The sequence below is a fragment of the Hirundo rustica genome, chromosome 18 (genome assembly GCF_015227805.2).
Source record: "Hirundo rustica isolate bHirRus1 chromosome 18, bHirRus1.pri.v3, whole genome shotgun sequence".
NCBI lineage: Eukaryota > Metazoa > Chordata > Aves > Passeriformes > Hirundinidae > Hirundo > Hirundo rustica.
This window is the reverse complement of record NC_053467.1, coordinates 3058266-3072661: the sequence shown is the minus strand read 5'-3', so window position 1 is coordinate 3072661 and position 14396 is coordinate 3058266. Positions and strand designations below refer to the sequence as shown.

Genomic DNA, 14396 nt, shown 5'->3' with positions numbered 1-14396 from the left:
GAGGAGAAAAGCCACAACTCGTGGATACCTGGGGACATCTCTGCCAGCACAGAGCTGGGCAGGCCAGGGGCTCCCCATCAGCCAGGGTGGGTGACACTCCCTCTTCTGCAGCTTTTCCTGCAGGAAAAACTGAGCCTCCAGCCTCCTTAACTCCCTGCAGCATCCCCTGCCACCTCCCTGCGCTGTCCTGAGCGAGTCCTCTGTCCTTTCCCACCACGCTCCTGTGCACACCCGAGCTGTGGGAAGCAGTTCTCAGCCCTGTGTGCCTCCCAGGAGCAGCCTGTCCATCACTTGGAGGGGCTCTGGATGAAGAAATCCTGCCACAGGGCTAAGAACGAGGACACTGCTTATTTTTACCCAGGACTAAGGTGAGGGTTTGCTCCCGGCTCAGCAGGAGCTGTGTGACTGTGCCCTGCACCAACCTTCCAGATCCTTCTCCTGTGTTCCAACCTCTGCCAACAGCAGCCCAAAAATCCTCCACCAGGGAAGAGGCACAGTCTATGAAAGGGTTTAATGCAAAGCCCTGCAATAATCAGCACCCAGCACATTGGCATGGGAGGATTTCTGCCTCATATCCATTCCCATGCTTGCACTCAGGGCCCAGAGGAGATGAAAGGCTCAGTAAGATCTGAGCATTAATCCACACACATTATGAAATATCTTTTTACTCTTCCCTCTCCATCATGGCTCAAGCACAGGGCTCCTGCTCTTCCCACAATGATTTCTAAAACCAAAGCTAAACACACAAAATGCAGCCAAAGACGCCCTCCTCTCCTCCCCTCCACAGGTATTTCAAAAGAGATGTATTTTAAAACACTGATGCATGATGATGATGATGGTTTCCTGGAGAGTGGCAGGTCCATGGAGGACCATGCACAGCAGAGGAAGGTCTGAAACCTCCAGAGATGAACCAAGCTCTTGAGGGCTGAGCTCATCCTTCCCCGGATTAACTCATTGCTCCTGACACTAACTGCAGGAATCAGCTGTCAGAGCATTTCACATCACTGCTGGAGGTTGATCTGACCAAAACCCACCACGGGAAATAACTCCCAGCCTCCTGCTCCAGCTGCCAAGCAGGATGAGGAGACCACCCAAGCCATGACATCCCCAAGAAGCCACAGCACCGAGAGCCTTCCCGAGCTCTCAGATGTGAGGCTCCACAACTGGGGCATCTCACTTGTCAGAACAGCAATTTGGGAAAGCATTCACAGATGCAGATGGAGCTGGATGGAAATTAATGTCAAAGGGTAATTAGCTGCAGTGATGGCAGTCCTTCAGGTTGTGTCTGAGCCGTTCAGCAGATACTCAACAGCTCTGAGAGTCATAGCTAACCTCCTAAAAAATAAATCAATGAATTAAAAAATAGCACTTGAAACCCCGTGGTGTGGTGCTTCTGGGACAGTTTGGGCACAACTCAGACGCACATTTCTCAGCATTAAAACCGATTTTATAAAGCACGCTCTGAAACACGTGAAGGGAGAAGACCAGAGGGGAAAAAGCCCTTCATGTGGCAGAGTGGGATGCAAGAACACCCGATAAAGCTCTGGATTTGAGGATTTCACAGCGTTTCTAGCAGCTGACCTCAGATAAGGACACTGCAGCACATGTGACTTCCATCACTAGAACACTGAAAGTCAGTGAGCTTGAAAACCTTCCCCAAAGCAAAGAGGTCGAGGAGAATTAGGCTTGGACTGGGGACGTCACCAACTTCAATGCTCCAAATTAAATTCCGCGCTGGCAAAGGATTATGTTCCATCCTCATTCCTACTGATTGAAATGTACCTAGGTCTTGCTTTTAAGTTTAAAAGTTAGTTGAAAGTCCTCTTGGGAGAAGGACGGAAGCTGAAAATGCAGAGAGCAAAGCCTTTCTAGGGTGCTGGTGGCTGAGTCCCCCCATCACAGACCTGGGCAGGCTGGGGTGGGTGACATTTGCTCCTCTGCAGCCTTTCCTCAGGCCAAACAGAGCCTCCAGCCTCCTCAACTCCCTGCAACAACCCCCTCCCTGTGCAAATCCCTTGTCCTGACTTGTCCTGCTCCGAGATCCGCTGCTCTCCTCAGCAACTTCTCTCTGTACGTGCCCAGGCGCTCAGAGCTCAGCACTGAGTCACCGCAGGGCGGCCGAGGGCATCTCACCCTTGCAGCTTTGTTTATCCTCTCCCTTACACAAAGCTGCGGGCGATCCCCCCTTCCCTGGATAACATCAGCCCAAAGCAAACGTGCCCCCGGGGCTGCTCCCGAGAGATTCCCTGGCACGGCCCCCACGGGACGTGACTCTGGGTGAGCGGAGGGAACGAGGCAGTGTCAGGGACCCTGTGTCCCCAGCAGCTGCTCTGGGTTCGGCCCCATGAGGCCAAGCTCGTCCCAAAGGGAGCCACTTCATCCCTCAGCACACTCTCCCCCGGGAGCTGGAGCCCGAGCTGCACCGTTCCCTCGGTCCCCAGAATAGCAATACTCCCACTCCAGGAAATTATGGATTTTCTTCAGCATTGCTGTGACCTTTTTTAATTTCCATTCTGCCTTTAGCTGTCTCCTCCCCTACACTCCTTCTCTAAACAAATCTCCAAGCTGTACAAAGTGTTTCCTGTAAATAATACTCATCTGGCATGGACAAAGGGAAGGGAAAAAAAAAAAAAAAAAAACCCTTTGGCTGCTAGTTCCAACTTGCAATCATCCCTCCAGTTTAACTCCCATCTGCTGGACTGAGGAGCAACGAAGGCAGCGCAGTGTTTGAGGGACACGGAGGGGACAGTGACATGCTGTGGCCACCAGATTTGAACGTGAAATGAGAAGTTCAGGTCATGGAAATGCCTGATAACTGTGCTTCAGAGTGTGCAGTGCAGTGATCAGTGTTGAAACTCAGGCAAGAACTTCCCAAGGAGCCCCTTCCTGCCCAGCACAGTCAGCTGCTCTCACAAGTGTCACAGCACTCGACAAAATCTTCCCTTTCCCTGGTGACTTTACTTTCCCTGCTCTGGAGATGACTGGATCCCTCTGAGCCCCCTGAGAGGCTCACCTGAGCAGGGACACGGCAGGAAGCAGCTTCCCAGTGAGCCCCCCCCCGGATCACCAGCCTTGAAAGGGTGCCTTGTGCTGTCCTTGTCACCAGTCAGTCCCTGAGGCCACTGTGGGAAGGGGCTGGGGCACCAGTGCCTGTGCTGCCTGTCCCACCACACCACTGCCTGTGTGACTCCCCAGGGAGCGAGGCTGCACGAGCACAGCTGCTTTTCCTGAGGATGCCAGGACCTGGCAGCGAGGGGAACTCGCTGGTGTGGTGTTAAACACACCGGCTGTGTCACCCCAAGGGACAGGGGTCCCCTGCAGGTCAGCTCTGCCCGCTTTTTGTGAGCTCACACATCCGCCCCACACAGGTTAAATCCTCACAAATCGCTGCAATACAAAGCCCTCTCCTCTTCCACGGACTTTTCCGTGGGTTTGGGTCACACCCTGTGCACCAAACCCCTCTACACAACCTCTAAGAGGGTGTGTAGGAGGTACAGGGTGGCCTCACACCAAGCACCCCGCTCGCTGCCAGCGCTGCTTTTCGGGATGTCCCTGCAGCATCTCCCTGTCCCACGTGCCACCACTGCTCCCTGCTCAGCCCAGGTGGCCACGGGAAGAGGATGGGTGTTTTGGGGGATCAGGAATCACCCCGCTGGGCCCCACAGGATCTTTCATTACGTTCTGCAAACGTCTGCGTGTTGTGGTTTGTTATTTGTCTTTCTCCACAGGCGGGATTTCCTCGCTTCTCCAAACTGTTTTCTAACAGATGTTGGGATGTTTTTCCTACCTGGAGCAAAGCTCTACCCCTGCCCACACACGCCAGCAAGCCTGGAAAGAGCAGAACACCCAACCAAACCCACCACACCCCCCGATCTGGCCACCCCAGCAGAGCACGGCGCTGCCACAGGAGGGTTTTCCATTGCAAGGTTCCATCAGTCATCACCAGGCAGCAGAAACGTGTGGTGGCACATTGCATTTACATCCACGGCAGCCCTCTGTCAGCGCGGGAGCAAAAGAAAACAATTGTGCCTTTTGATTGCACTTCTCACGGCCCCACCTCGGGCTCTGCAGCGGGGAAGCGCTGAGGAAAGTTTGCCAGGAGTGATGCCAAGCACCATCAACAGCTCTCCACATCTCCTAAGCCACAGAAAGTAACTGCGAGGCCCTGAAGGCAGCTGAGAACAGTCTGTCCAGGGATCGAGGAGCTTTCATCCAGCAGAGGCTACAACAACCTGTAACACTCGAGAAAACCGCAGGCTTTACCACGAGAGAGGACGAGGCGCGTTCGAAATCCAGCCCTCTGAAGAACAGGATTTTTTCTTTTTGACAGCAATCAGGGGAATGGTTCATTGTTTTAGGTGTTAATTACACAGTGCAGACCTGGGCAGATGCTGCCTCTTGGTCACAGTGCTGGTTCGGGAGCAATTCAGTTCTTCTGCCTTTTCCTCTGCCACCACCACACACCGAGAAATTCAGGGATGTGGGGTGGGAAGGACACGCCTGCCTTTCCCTGGATCCCCCAGCACTCTGGACAAAGGCAGCTGCTCTCTCTGAGCGTCTCTGAATGTTGTTACAGCTCACACAACAATGCCGGGGCACCAGCCAGCGGGAACATCAAAAGTCACTGCCCCACCGGTGTGCAGCAACGGGGAAGTGGCAGAGCAGGGAACAGCAGGATGTGATGGATCAAGTGGTTAAAAGCAGTAAATAAATTAAGGGAGTTGGGGATGAAAACCCAACAGAGAAGTGTGTGAATGTTGTGAATGTAAGCAGGCACCCTGGCCGCTCCTCACTGGTGCAAAAATGTGAGAGATGGGTACAGGCAAGTTGGAGAAGTGGTCGTCCAAAAAAGAGCAAGGGTTTGCTGTGCAGCATTTTGTTTGTTACGGGGCTTAAAGCAAGGATGAGGAGCTGTGGATGTCTGGTATCAACCAGCTTCCACATGGATCTGCATGATGCAGATCGTTCCTGGCAGCTGACCCAGCCAACCAGCAGAGCTTCCAGCATCCTGAAAATAATGCAAAGCCCTTTGTCTGTGCAGAAGCCTCCTGCTGCTCTGGGATTATCAAAAAAAACCAAGTTCATTTGGTAGGCCTTGGTATTTTCCTTCCTGCAGTTTCAGCAGCAGCAGGTACCACAGCACAAACCCACACCAAGAACACCCTCCACAGCCCGAGGCTGATGTTCCTGGGGAATCACACTCCAGGATGGCATTGCCAGCACCACCATCCTTCCCCTTCCCTCTGCTCCTGGGCTCCAAAACTCTCTCCTGACCCTTTTTTTCCCCCTTTCACATCCCCCTCACTCTCACTGGCCCAGCAATCCAAGTTTTGGGGAGTAAGAGCGAGCTGAGAGTTTGAGCTGAAAAACAATGGCTTTTTTTTTTCCTTCTTCTTCTTCTTAATGTATTTCAAAACAAACTATTTTGAATTTCTGTTGCAAATGACAATCTAAAATTAAATGAATGTTTTTGTTGGATCCGAGCAGTATTTTTTCCTTGACATTGCAGTTTGGCCAGTGAACTAGAGGGAGAAAAAAAAACAAAATACAAAAAAAAAAAAAATCAGGTCTGAACAACTCTTTTCATTTTTCCCCAGCTCAGACACTGACAGTGCCAGTTCAGTGACGGGAGATGAGGCTGGGTTCAGGAGCAAACAATGGGCTCTGCAGACACCGGGTCATCCCCGCCCCACCCTGCAGCTTTTGTGGCAGGGTGGTTAAAAGTCTTTGAGAAAATCACACCAGGTCTCTCTGGATCAGTATCAGCCTGAAAAAGATCCTATCTCGGTTTTTCCAGCCTGTTTCAGACCAGCTACGGACAGATGTGGACGGAGGTCCCCCCAACAGACAGAGCTGGGCCAGTCACAGCCCTTGAGGATTATTTGGGGAGAGGGGCAAGTCCCTGCACTGCTGTGGAGCCCCAGGGGCTTATCCCCAAAGTAGTTATGTCCCAACCCTGGAGGGACCCAGGCAAATGGGGAAAGATCCCCTTTTAGGTCATGGTGAGGAAAACAACCCCCCCATGGGCCTTTGCAGCCACACATTAATATTTCTTAGGTTTCATTGTTCTATTGGTTTGTTAAGTTCAGCTCCTGTTCACCGCATATGCACCTTCCTTGAGTGTTCTTCCTTCCCTTGGGCCCCACTGGGTTATTTTGGCTGCAGTACCCCACCCCTGTGATCCCATTAGTCCCCCTGGTTCCTGGCCATCCCTCTGCACTGTTTTTCCCCATCCCTACTGGACCCTGACCCTCAGGATCACCCATTTGTCTGGTTTATAACCCTGGATCCTCGGCTGTTGGAATTCTGGAAGCTTAGAGTTTGGGGTTTTAGTGCATAGTAATACATGTGAGTCAAGATGGAGGGCTTTGGGCGTTGTCTGAATCCTTCTTCTTGTCCTTCCTCTTCCTTCCTCTTCATGGGTTTGGGTGGTTTTCTGTAACTGGGTGAAAAAGGTCCTCAGGCCTTGGGTGGTCATTATTGGGTCAAAAGCATAAATAATATCGGTGTCATCTCGTTATTGGGGGATTAGTGCTTAAATAACCTTGGAGAGAGTTAGTAGTGCTCCATTTTACCTCGTTTCTCTGGCTTGCTAGTAAGAGCTCACGGCTCGTGAGCCTGTAAATACTGTAAATAAATAAAAAATAATAAACATCCAAGCCCAAACGCAATCCTTCCTTTCCCGTGTCTCCACCCCGACCTTGGCAGAGAGAAAAAGAAGCCAGAACTGTCACACTTGGCCCCATTGTTGGCTCTTGTCCCCGGAGCACATTGGAGGCTGTACCCACGGTGCAGACAATAAACAGCGCTGGGATTCCCAAACAGGACCGTGTCTCCTCACCTTTTTTATCATCCCTTTATCAGCAGAGTGCTCTGGGCCCCGAGGTGCTGGTCACTCTCAGGGACACCCTGTAGCTGTACACTGCTCCCACTGCCGCTTCACTGGGCTTTGATGAGCTCCCTCGCTGTGGCACGTGTCCCTGCGCTGCCACAGCTGCCCACTGCAGCTCCTGCCCAGCCCAGAAAGAGCTCCCGTGCTTCTCCCCCCTCCCTGGATGTCCTGGAGCAACCACCAGAGCCCTTTGGCAGGGCACAAACACCCGCAGACCTTTACCCACTGCTGCCTTGGCTCGGATCCCTGCGTGCACAGCATCTGCAGGGGTGGTGCCAGCTCCAAGGACACGACGGGGCTGGGCAGGAGGGGACCCTGGGACGCTACAAACCAACAATCAGAGGGCAGAGCTGTTTTCCCCAAAGCTTCCCAGCTGAGATGGGATCACTGAATGGTTTGGGTTGGAACGGACTGTCATAAAGCCTCATGAAATAAAAGTAAAGCTTTATTACTCTTGTGGAATCGTAGCTTAGGCTTACTGCTTCAGCTAGGTAAAAGAAGACTGAAAGAGAGTGACTCAGCTGGAACAGGGGTAGAGAGATGTAAAAAACGTGACAGATGTAGTGCAGAGACTGCTGCATGTCCACACTGGAGTGTGTAGTGATTAATTGACTTGAGCTCATTGTGCCTTAAAACTATGTAAACTGATAACCAGCTAACCACTAAAATAAAGTTTACTATTAATGTTTAGCACCATCTCCAGTGCGTGTCTTCTGTCCCCCATTTATGGACCTTAAAGATTACCTCATTCCAATCCCTGCCAGGGGACACCTTCCCCAAGACCAGGTTGCTCAGAGCCCCATCCAACCTGGCTTGAGCACTTCCAGGGATGAGACAGCCACAAATTCTCTAGACCGCACCAGCAAATCCAATTTGAGTCATAGTCTATTTCCCATGTTTTATAGGGAATCATTTTACGAGTCACAGTATGGGAAAATCCCCATTCAGTGATGGAATCACCGCAATTGCTGTTATTCCTGTAACTTTTCCTACAGCTTCAGCTCCTATCTGAAGAGTAATTTCTCCCTAAGTGCCTAAGCAGTAAATTAGGAGTCTGCAGTTCAGGCAAGGGTTGGTGACACTTAACCACTACGAATAATTCTGGAGGTGCCGTAATTCTGGGGATCCTTATTTTAGTGAGTGCCAGCATCTCGCATAAACCCGAAACTGAAACCATCCTTGGCCAAAACCACACGCACCATCCTTGAAAACACCTATAAATTGTCGTGTCATTTATCACAAATCCTCTCTATTGCTTCTTTGGCGATGCAATTGGGCTTGAGTAATGGAAAGTGAGAATCAAAAGAAATCCTTAAAAAGCACTATTCCAGGGCAAGCTTGCCTCCAGCAACTGAAATAACAGACATCCCCAAGGCACGCATGTAAGGGCTGGCTTCAGTGGAAGTAAAATCCCTGTTCCACGCTCTCCCCCTCCTCCTGCTGCTGCTGCCAGGAGTTCCAGGAACAAAAGCAGCGCCGGGATGAGCCACATGTGCCCGTGGCTACGGCACAAAGGTCTCACTGAGCCTCTCTGCTCATAAGAGGTGAGGCACCCCAAGGCAAACTCTTCATCTCGACCACACCTACGTGGTGTGTGCTCAGAAGTCGAAGCAGAGGGGTTGGGATCGCCCTTGAAGTGCTTTAAGGAAGGGAAATCTTGCCCGGGGTGGGGAACTGCTGTGCCCATGGAGGAGGATGGAGCTGGAGGTTCAGCCCTGGGAAGTCAAGCAAGATTCTCCAGCTGGGTTCAGGGGGATGCAGTCCACAAAGGAGATCCAAAATGTGCCAGAGAGGGACGAATCAGGCCAGACTTAACAAGTACCTAGCCTCAAAAAGTGTTTAATGCCATCATTTTCAGGAGTTTCTCAACCAGGCACCACATTTCCAGCCTGCCAGGGGCTGTCAGCATTGGTTTTGGCAGCTGGGAAGTCACTTTGTCACCTCACCAGCCCCTCTGGCAGACAGCAGAGAGCCCAGAGGCCCTGCAGCACCCTGCACATCCATGTCTTGGAGAAGCAGTCTGAATTGCCAGTGAAAATTCCCAAAGTGAGTGACCGTTGCTGTGTCCTGATTTGTGAACACGCCCGCCACGGAGGGGTGGCAGCTCTCCCATGTGGCCTCCCCAGGGCCCTGGGTGATTCCTCCCCCTCCATCCACCTTCTGCCCAACAAGTCAGGGAGATTTATTGGGTCCAGCACCCAAAGCAAGGTCTTTGCAAAGCCAGAGCAGCTCAGCAGCGCTGCCTGTGCTCTTTGCAAGGTGTGAGGTGCTTGTAAGGAGTGCAGCTTGTTCTGTTGCTTCCCAGTAGTGTACTCTGGGCACGGCAGTTCTACTCTTTTTGTTTAAATAGCTGCAAAAAAATACCTTTTTGAAACAAAGGTGCTGCCCAAGTGTCAGCTCAGCTGTGCCACCGAGGGTAGGAGGCTTTGGGCACCCACCAGAGACACATCAGGGGCTTTGCAGCGCCCCAGCTCCACTCCAGCACAACCCACCCCAAACAGGGAAAGCAGCAAAGGACCCTTGGCCTCATCTGAAGGAGTCACAACAGCAGGTCACAGAGCTGGCAGCTTTCCTGCAGGACAGCCAGCTGCATCCAGACCTCTCCTTGCGCTGCTCCTCCCTGCTCCAGGGCTGCTCCAACCACCTCAGGAGGCCACAACAAAGGACAGGTTCCCCTACACGCAGTGCAGAGCCATTAATACCCGATTTAATCCATTACAACGTGCTAATCATCACACTCAGACCGTCCCAGGTTCCCGGCGTAGGAGCCCTAATAAACCCTCCCGGCAGCCCATTTAGCAACGCTAATGAGAGAAGGAAAAAAGTGCGAGAGAGGAACGTTGCTAATTGATTTTAACCACAAACAAGCAGTAGAAGCACAGAGGGAATTTTCCAAGGGAAGCCGAGCCCCCAGCTCCTGTGGCTCATGAGCTCAGGCAGAGTCCTGTGGCCATGGCGTGGCTCAAGTGACCGGTGGCGGCCACCAGCACCTCTCAGGGGTGCCCTGACCCGAGGTTTGGGGCCTTAGGAGGACGCTGGCACGATGACACCATGGCCCCACAGTGGCCAGGGCGAAGCCAGGGCAGAACTCAGCTTGCAGAGCACGGAGCCACAGAGCAGAAATCAGCTGCAGAGCAAAGTCCAGCAGCTGGAGGAGCCGCCAGAGGCACCTGAGCTCTACGGGCACCTCTTAGAGGAGACTTGTCCACTCTGCGGTGCTCCAGGCACTTCCTGGGGCAGGATTTCACGGGGAATTCAGAGGAATGACACCCAGCGTGGTTGTTAACACTGCGTTAACACAATGAGGGCGCAGTGCCCTCACCCCTTAGGGCAAGCCTGGCAAAGCCACGAGGCGGGGAAAGGCAGAGCAGATTCCCGCAGCCATGAGGGGATCCCATCTCTGACACCCCATTTGGAAATGTCTGCGGCCCCGAGGGCAGCCAGTGTCACTCACACTCACACACTCACACACTCACACTCACACCGCCGTCCTGCTCCGATGTCACGCTGCCCCCGGGCGCTGGATGTCACCCCGCGCTGGCACAGGCGCTCTCTGATAACAAGGTTCGTGCCCCCAGTGCCGGGTCCTGCCTGGAACGAGCTGCTCGCCGCCCTTGTGCTGCTTTTCAAGCCTTTTCCACTCGTTCCTACACACCGAAACAGCACGGCGCTCACAGCCGGGAGGGACTGTCCACGTCGTACCTGGGTGTTTTCACCTTTTTTCTTTTCCCAGCACAGACACAAAGGGAGAGGCGAGGGAGGCTCACCTGAATACGAGGATTTCTTCATGCCGTCGCTGCGGGCTGTGACATGGGAGCAGGGGCTGGGCTGCGCCGTGCCGGGGCTGCCGCGATCCTTTTGTAGGCAGGGCCGGGGAGGGGACGCTCACGGTGCCACCGCATCCGTGCCTGGCTGCTGCCGAGGGGCAGCCCGGAGCTCCCGGCTCTCAGCACACACCTTTCCCAGCACGCACACGCCACACACACACACCGGTGCGGGCTGTTCCAAGTCTGCTGGCACGGGCAGGGGCAGAGCGGGGCTCAGCCTCCCCCGCGGCTGCACCTTTACCCCCGCGGCACGCAAAGCATCCCCGGGGCTCGGCCCTGCCAGCTCCCCGCCCTGCAAATCCCGGCGCATTCGGCCTCGGCAGCAAAGGGAAGAAGGGATGGAATTTCACGCCTCCAGCCCGGCGCACCCCATGGATTTGATTCAGCCCTGGGCTGGCTGGAGCAGCTCAGGTCAGAGCCGCTCTGCCGTCTCTAGTTCAAAGTGCGCTAGTGACCCGTGAAAACGCCTCTTTCCTCTCCAAACCCACTCGTCCGCGGCTCATTCAAGGCTGCGAAGCGAGCCAAACGTTTGTGCAGGCTCACACCTCGCTTACTCGCTGCCGCGGACCCCAGAAACAGCCCCCAGGCATGGCCCCAGGGGTGGGAAATGGATTTTACTGCTGTTCCTCGTGTGCCAGGAGGGAGAACACGCTCCGGATCGCTCCCCTGCCAGACGCAGGTTGGGCAATTCGTTACACAAATGCAATCAGCCGGGGGCATTACGAACACGGACAGGAAGAAAGTCACAGCGACTCTTTAATTTGCTCCAAGGGCACAGGGAAGTGCAGGAGCCCGAAGGGTTGGAGGAAGGGCCAGGCTGTTCCCTGGGGAGATTCCCACAGCCCCTCCGGTGGGTGACCCGCACACAAGGGTGCAGAGCAGGAGTCCTGTTCACGTGGGAGAATTCCACCAGCTCTAAGGAAGGCATGGATTCCGTAGGAAGGGCTTTCTGCTTGCTTTCAGACTCTTCCAGAGTAGGGGGAAAAAGTTTTCTGTCCCCAGGCCTAACCCTGGAATTACGCGGGGACAGAGAAAGTAGATGAGCTGGATTAAGAGGATATGGTCCTATCAGCGTTTCTTACCATTTCTCAGCCATAGATTATCTCCTCTGTAACAGATCTGAGAAAAAGGATTGTCTGAGTCTCTCTCTGGCTTTAGTGCAAAACTGGAAGAGCTGGCTGAAGTCACCTGGGGATTCAGTGCTAAGCAGCCAGACTTTGCACTGGAATAGCTCAGGAGCGCTCCACATTCCCGGGATTGCAGCAACAACTACTCAGGGCTGCAGGATGGAACTACATGGCTCTACTGCTGGGGTCTGCAGGGGGGAGATGTCTGCAAAAACTGTCATTGACAGAACTTCCATAAAAAAAACAAAAAACAAAAAAAAACCCTCTTGAACCACCGAAGGTTTGTTGCTTAGTCGAGCACACATTTAAGGCAATAGTAATGATCTATTACCCTTTCACAGGTGTTTTTGAAATCATTAGTCACAATCCATGGAGGAGAAACAATAGTGCAATGACTCACGCTGCCTCTTAGACCAAAGTAAGGGCAGAGTCAGGAGCAGAACCCGGCCCTGGTCACTGATCCCACTGTTCTGCTCCTGCCTGCCCCTCTCTGTTTGACCCCCAGCACTCACAGGAGTTCGGAATGCAGCTTTCCCTCCTCCATTGCGGATATGTGCAGGTGTGCCTGCTTTAGTGTGCAATTCCACGTGCACACGTGTGCGGTTCAGTGTCCAGCCCTGTGCTAGTGTGATCACTTGTGCAAAGGGCTCTGTGCCATCGCCCCAGGGCTGCTGTGGTGGGAGCAGCTTGTTTGGAGCCGTGGCCGTTTGATCAGCTCCACTGCACAAACACAAACAGCAGATTGTGGGGAGGGCGTCCCGCTGCAGGGCCAAACAAACACGATGAGACAGAAAATGGCTGAAGGGATAATTTTCTGGAATACTCTCTGACAAAGAACCCTTTTCTTTGCCCGCCCGGCCCAGAGAATCGGTCACTTGGCTCACAAGGGCAGGTTAATGTTTAATACAATACAGAGCCCACAGGCTTCCAACAGGTAAGTCATTCAGAGCTTTTTCCAGAGTCAGTGAGGGAATTTACTGTTCCTGAAAGTGAGGGATTGGGGCTGCTGGCTCAGCCTGGCTGCAGCTCTGGCAGGATCTGTGTGAGCTTCACACATCCAGCCCTGGCACCCACACCTGTCCTGCCCCAGCCCCGAGCATCCCCCTGTCAGACACATCCCACCCTGGCACAGAGCTGGCCACCTGTCCTGGTTTAGGGCGAATTCGGGAGGAAACCTCCAAATAGGATCCCTCTGGGAAGCAAACCCAAATGGCCCATCCTCCAATTGGTCCAGGAAAAAATCTCCTCAGAGAAAAGTGGAAAGAACTATTTACTTAACAAAGTGCCCGCAAGCACAAACAATGAACAGTATGAAACAACAAAACCTCTCACTGTTCTGGAGGGGGATGGCAAATTGAGCAAGTCCTTGCTGTGGATGTAGCTGGGCTCATTCAGTCTCTTATCAGTTCCTCTGGCACTGGAAATTGCTGAGGCCCAGGCCCTGGTGGTTCACAGGTGTGAGCTCCCAGTGCTCCTCCAGGTTTTCCGTCCAGAGCAGGTTTAAACAGTTCCAAGAAAAAGGAAAAAAAAAAAAAAAAAAAAAAAAAAAAAAAAAAAAAAAAAAAAAAAAAAAAAAATTGTCCAAGGAGCTTTTCTGCCTCAGCTAGCTAAACCAGCTAAAAGCCAAGGAGATCTCTGTCCTGCTGTCTGTCCATGCTGCGGACAACACAGCCCAGGAGCAGAATGTGGAGGAGTCAGAACAGTTTCTGAAAACAAACTTGGCGTTTCTCTTTCTTCTCGTTTTGCTCTCAGAACCATTCTTAGAGGTATAGAACTTAATATCCAGCATAAACAGAACAGATGATTGGGGATACAAGCATCAAAAAAGTCACCCCAGGACACCACCCTGCAAGAGAGGCTGTGCCAGCCTCACTTGTCCCCACCTCGGGGTGCCCAGCTCCCCACACACACAGAGCAGTGACCTTTGGAGGGGTGAGCCTGGGCAGGCTGCTCGGAGCCCAGCGGCACCTGCAGCCACTGGAGCTGCAGATGTTGCACCTCCTGCAGCAGCTGCTGAGCCTGGCCCAGCCGTGGTGCCCTCGGCAGCTGGTTCTTCCTGCAGCACGCGTGCGAGGGTTGTTGCAGGCATGAAAAGCGTTGGCTGTGATGCTACCTAGAACAGAGGCTAGACAGGGTTAAGGGAATAAAAGTGGGTGTTTATTAAAGGCCTTCAACAGATGCACCCTGGGCAGTGCAAAAGCCTCACAAAGGCTACACCCAAGATGAATGATGGTCACGAGTTTTTTCAGACAATTATGAGTTTGGTCCATTTACACATCAGGGGATAATCCTCCAATTACTGTTTCAAGTAATGAAGTCACATTACCACAGTTTGCTCCACCCAACTCACTTTTGTAGGGTGTCCTTGAGTTTCAGGCCCCGAGGAATTGCTTTGTCTGACCAAAATGTGAAGACAGTAGCTAACACTTTACATGGAGTTTAGAGTTATGCACTAATGCACTACAGGGTTTGGAAAATACAAAGTCTGAAATCTCAAGGCATCAGCTGCAAGGGGTCTGTGCTGTGTCTCCCCCAGCACCCCCCTCCAGG

The 14396-nt window shown here is 52.9% G+C and overlaps 1 protein-coding gene across 2 annotated transcripts in view; it reads right to left on the bottom strand.

Moving 5' to 3' along the window:
• Positions 1 to 10714, bottom strand: part of SEPTIN9 (septin 9) — a 141527-nt gene extending 130813 nt beyond the window's left edge. Inside the window, exon 1 of one of the 2 annotated variants that reach the window (XM_040081840.2) lies at positions 10660 to 10714. In XM_040081840.2, coding sequence (XP_039937774.1) covers positions 10660 to 10681 — 22 coding nt within the window. In that variant the 5' untranslated portion in view covers positions 10682 to 10714. The remainder of the gene's footprint in view (positions 1 to 10659) is intronic. The other variant, XM_040081843.2, reaches the window with a different exon arrangement.
• Positions 10715 to 14396: the final 3682 nt, after the last annotated feature.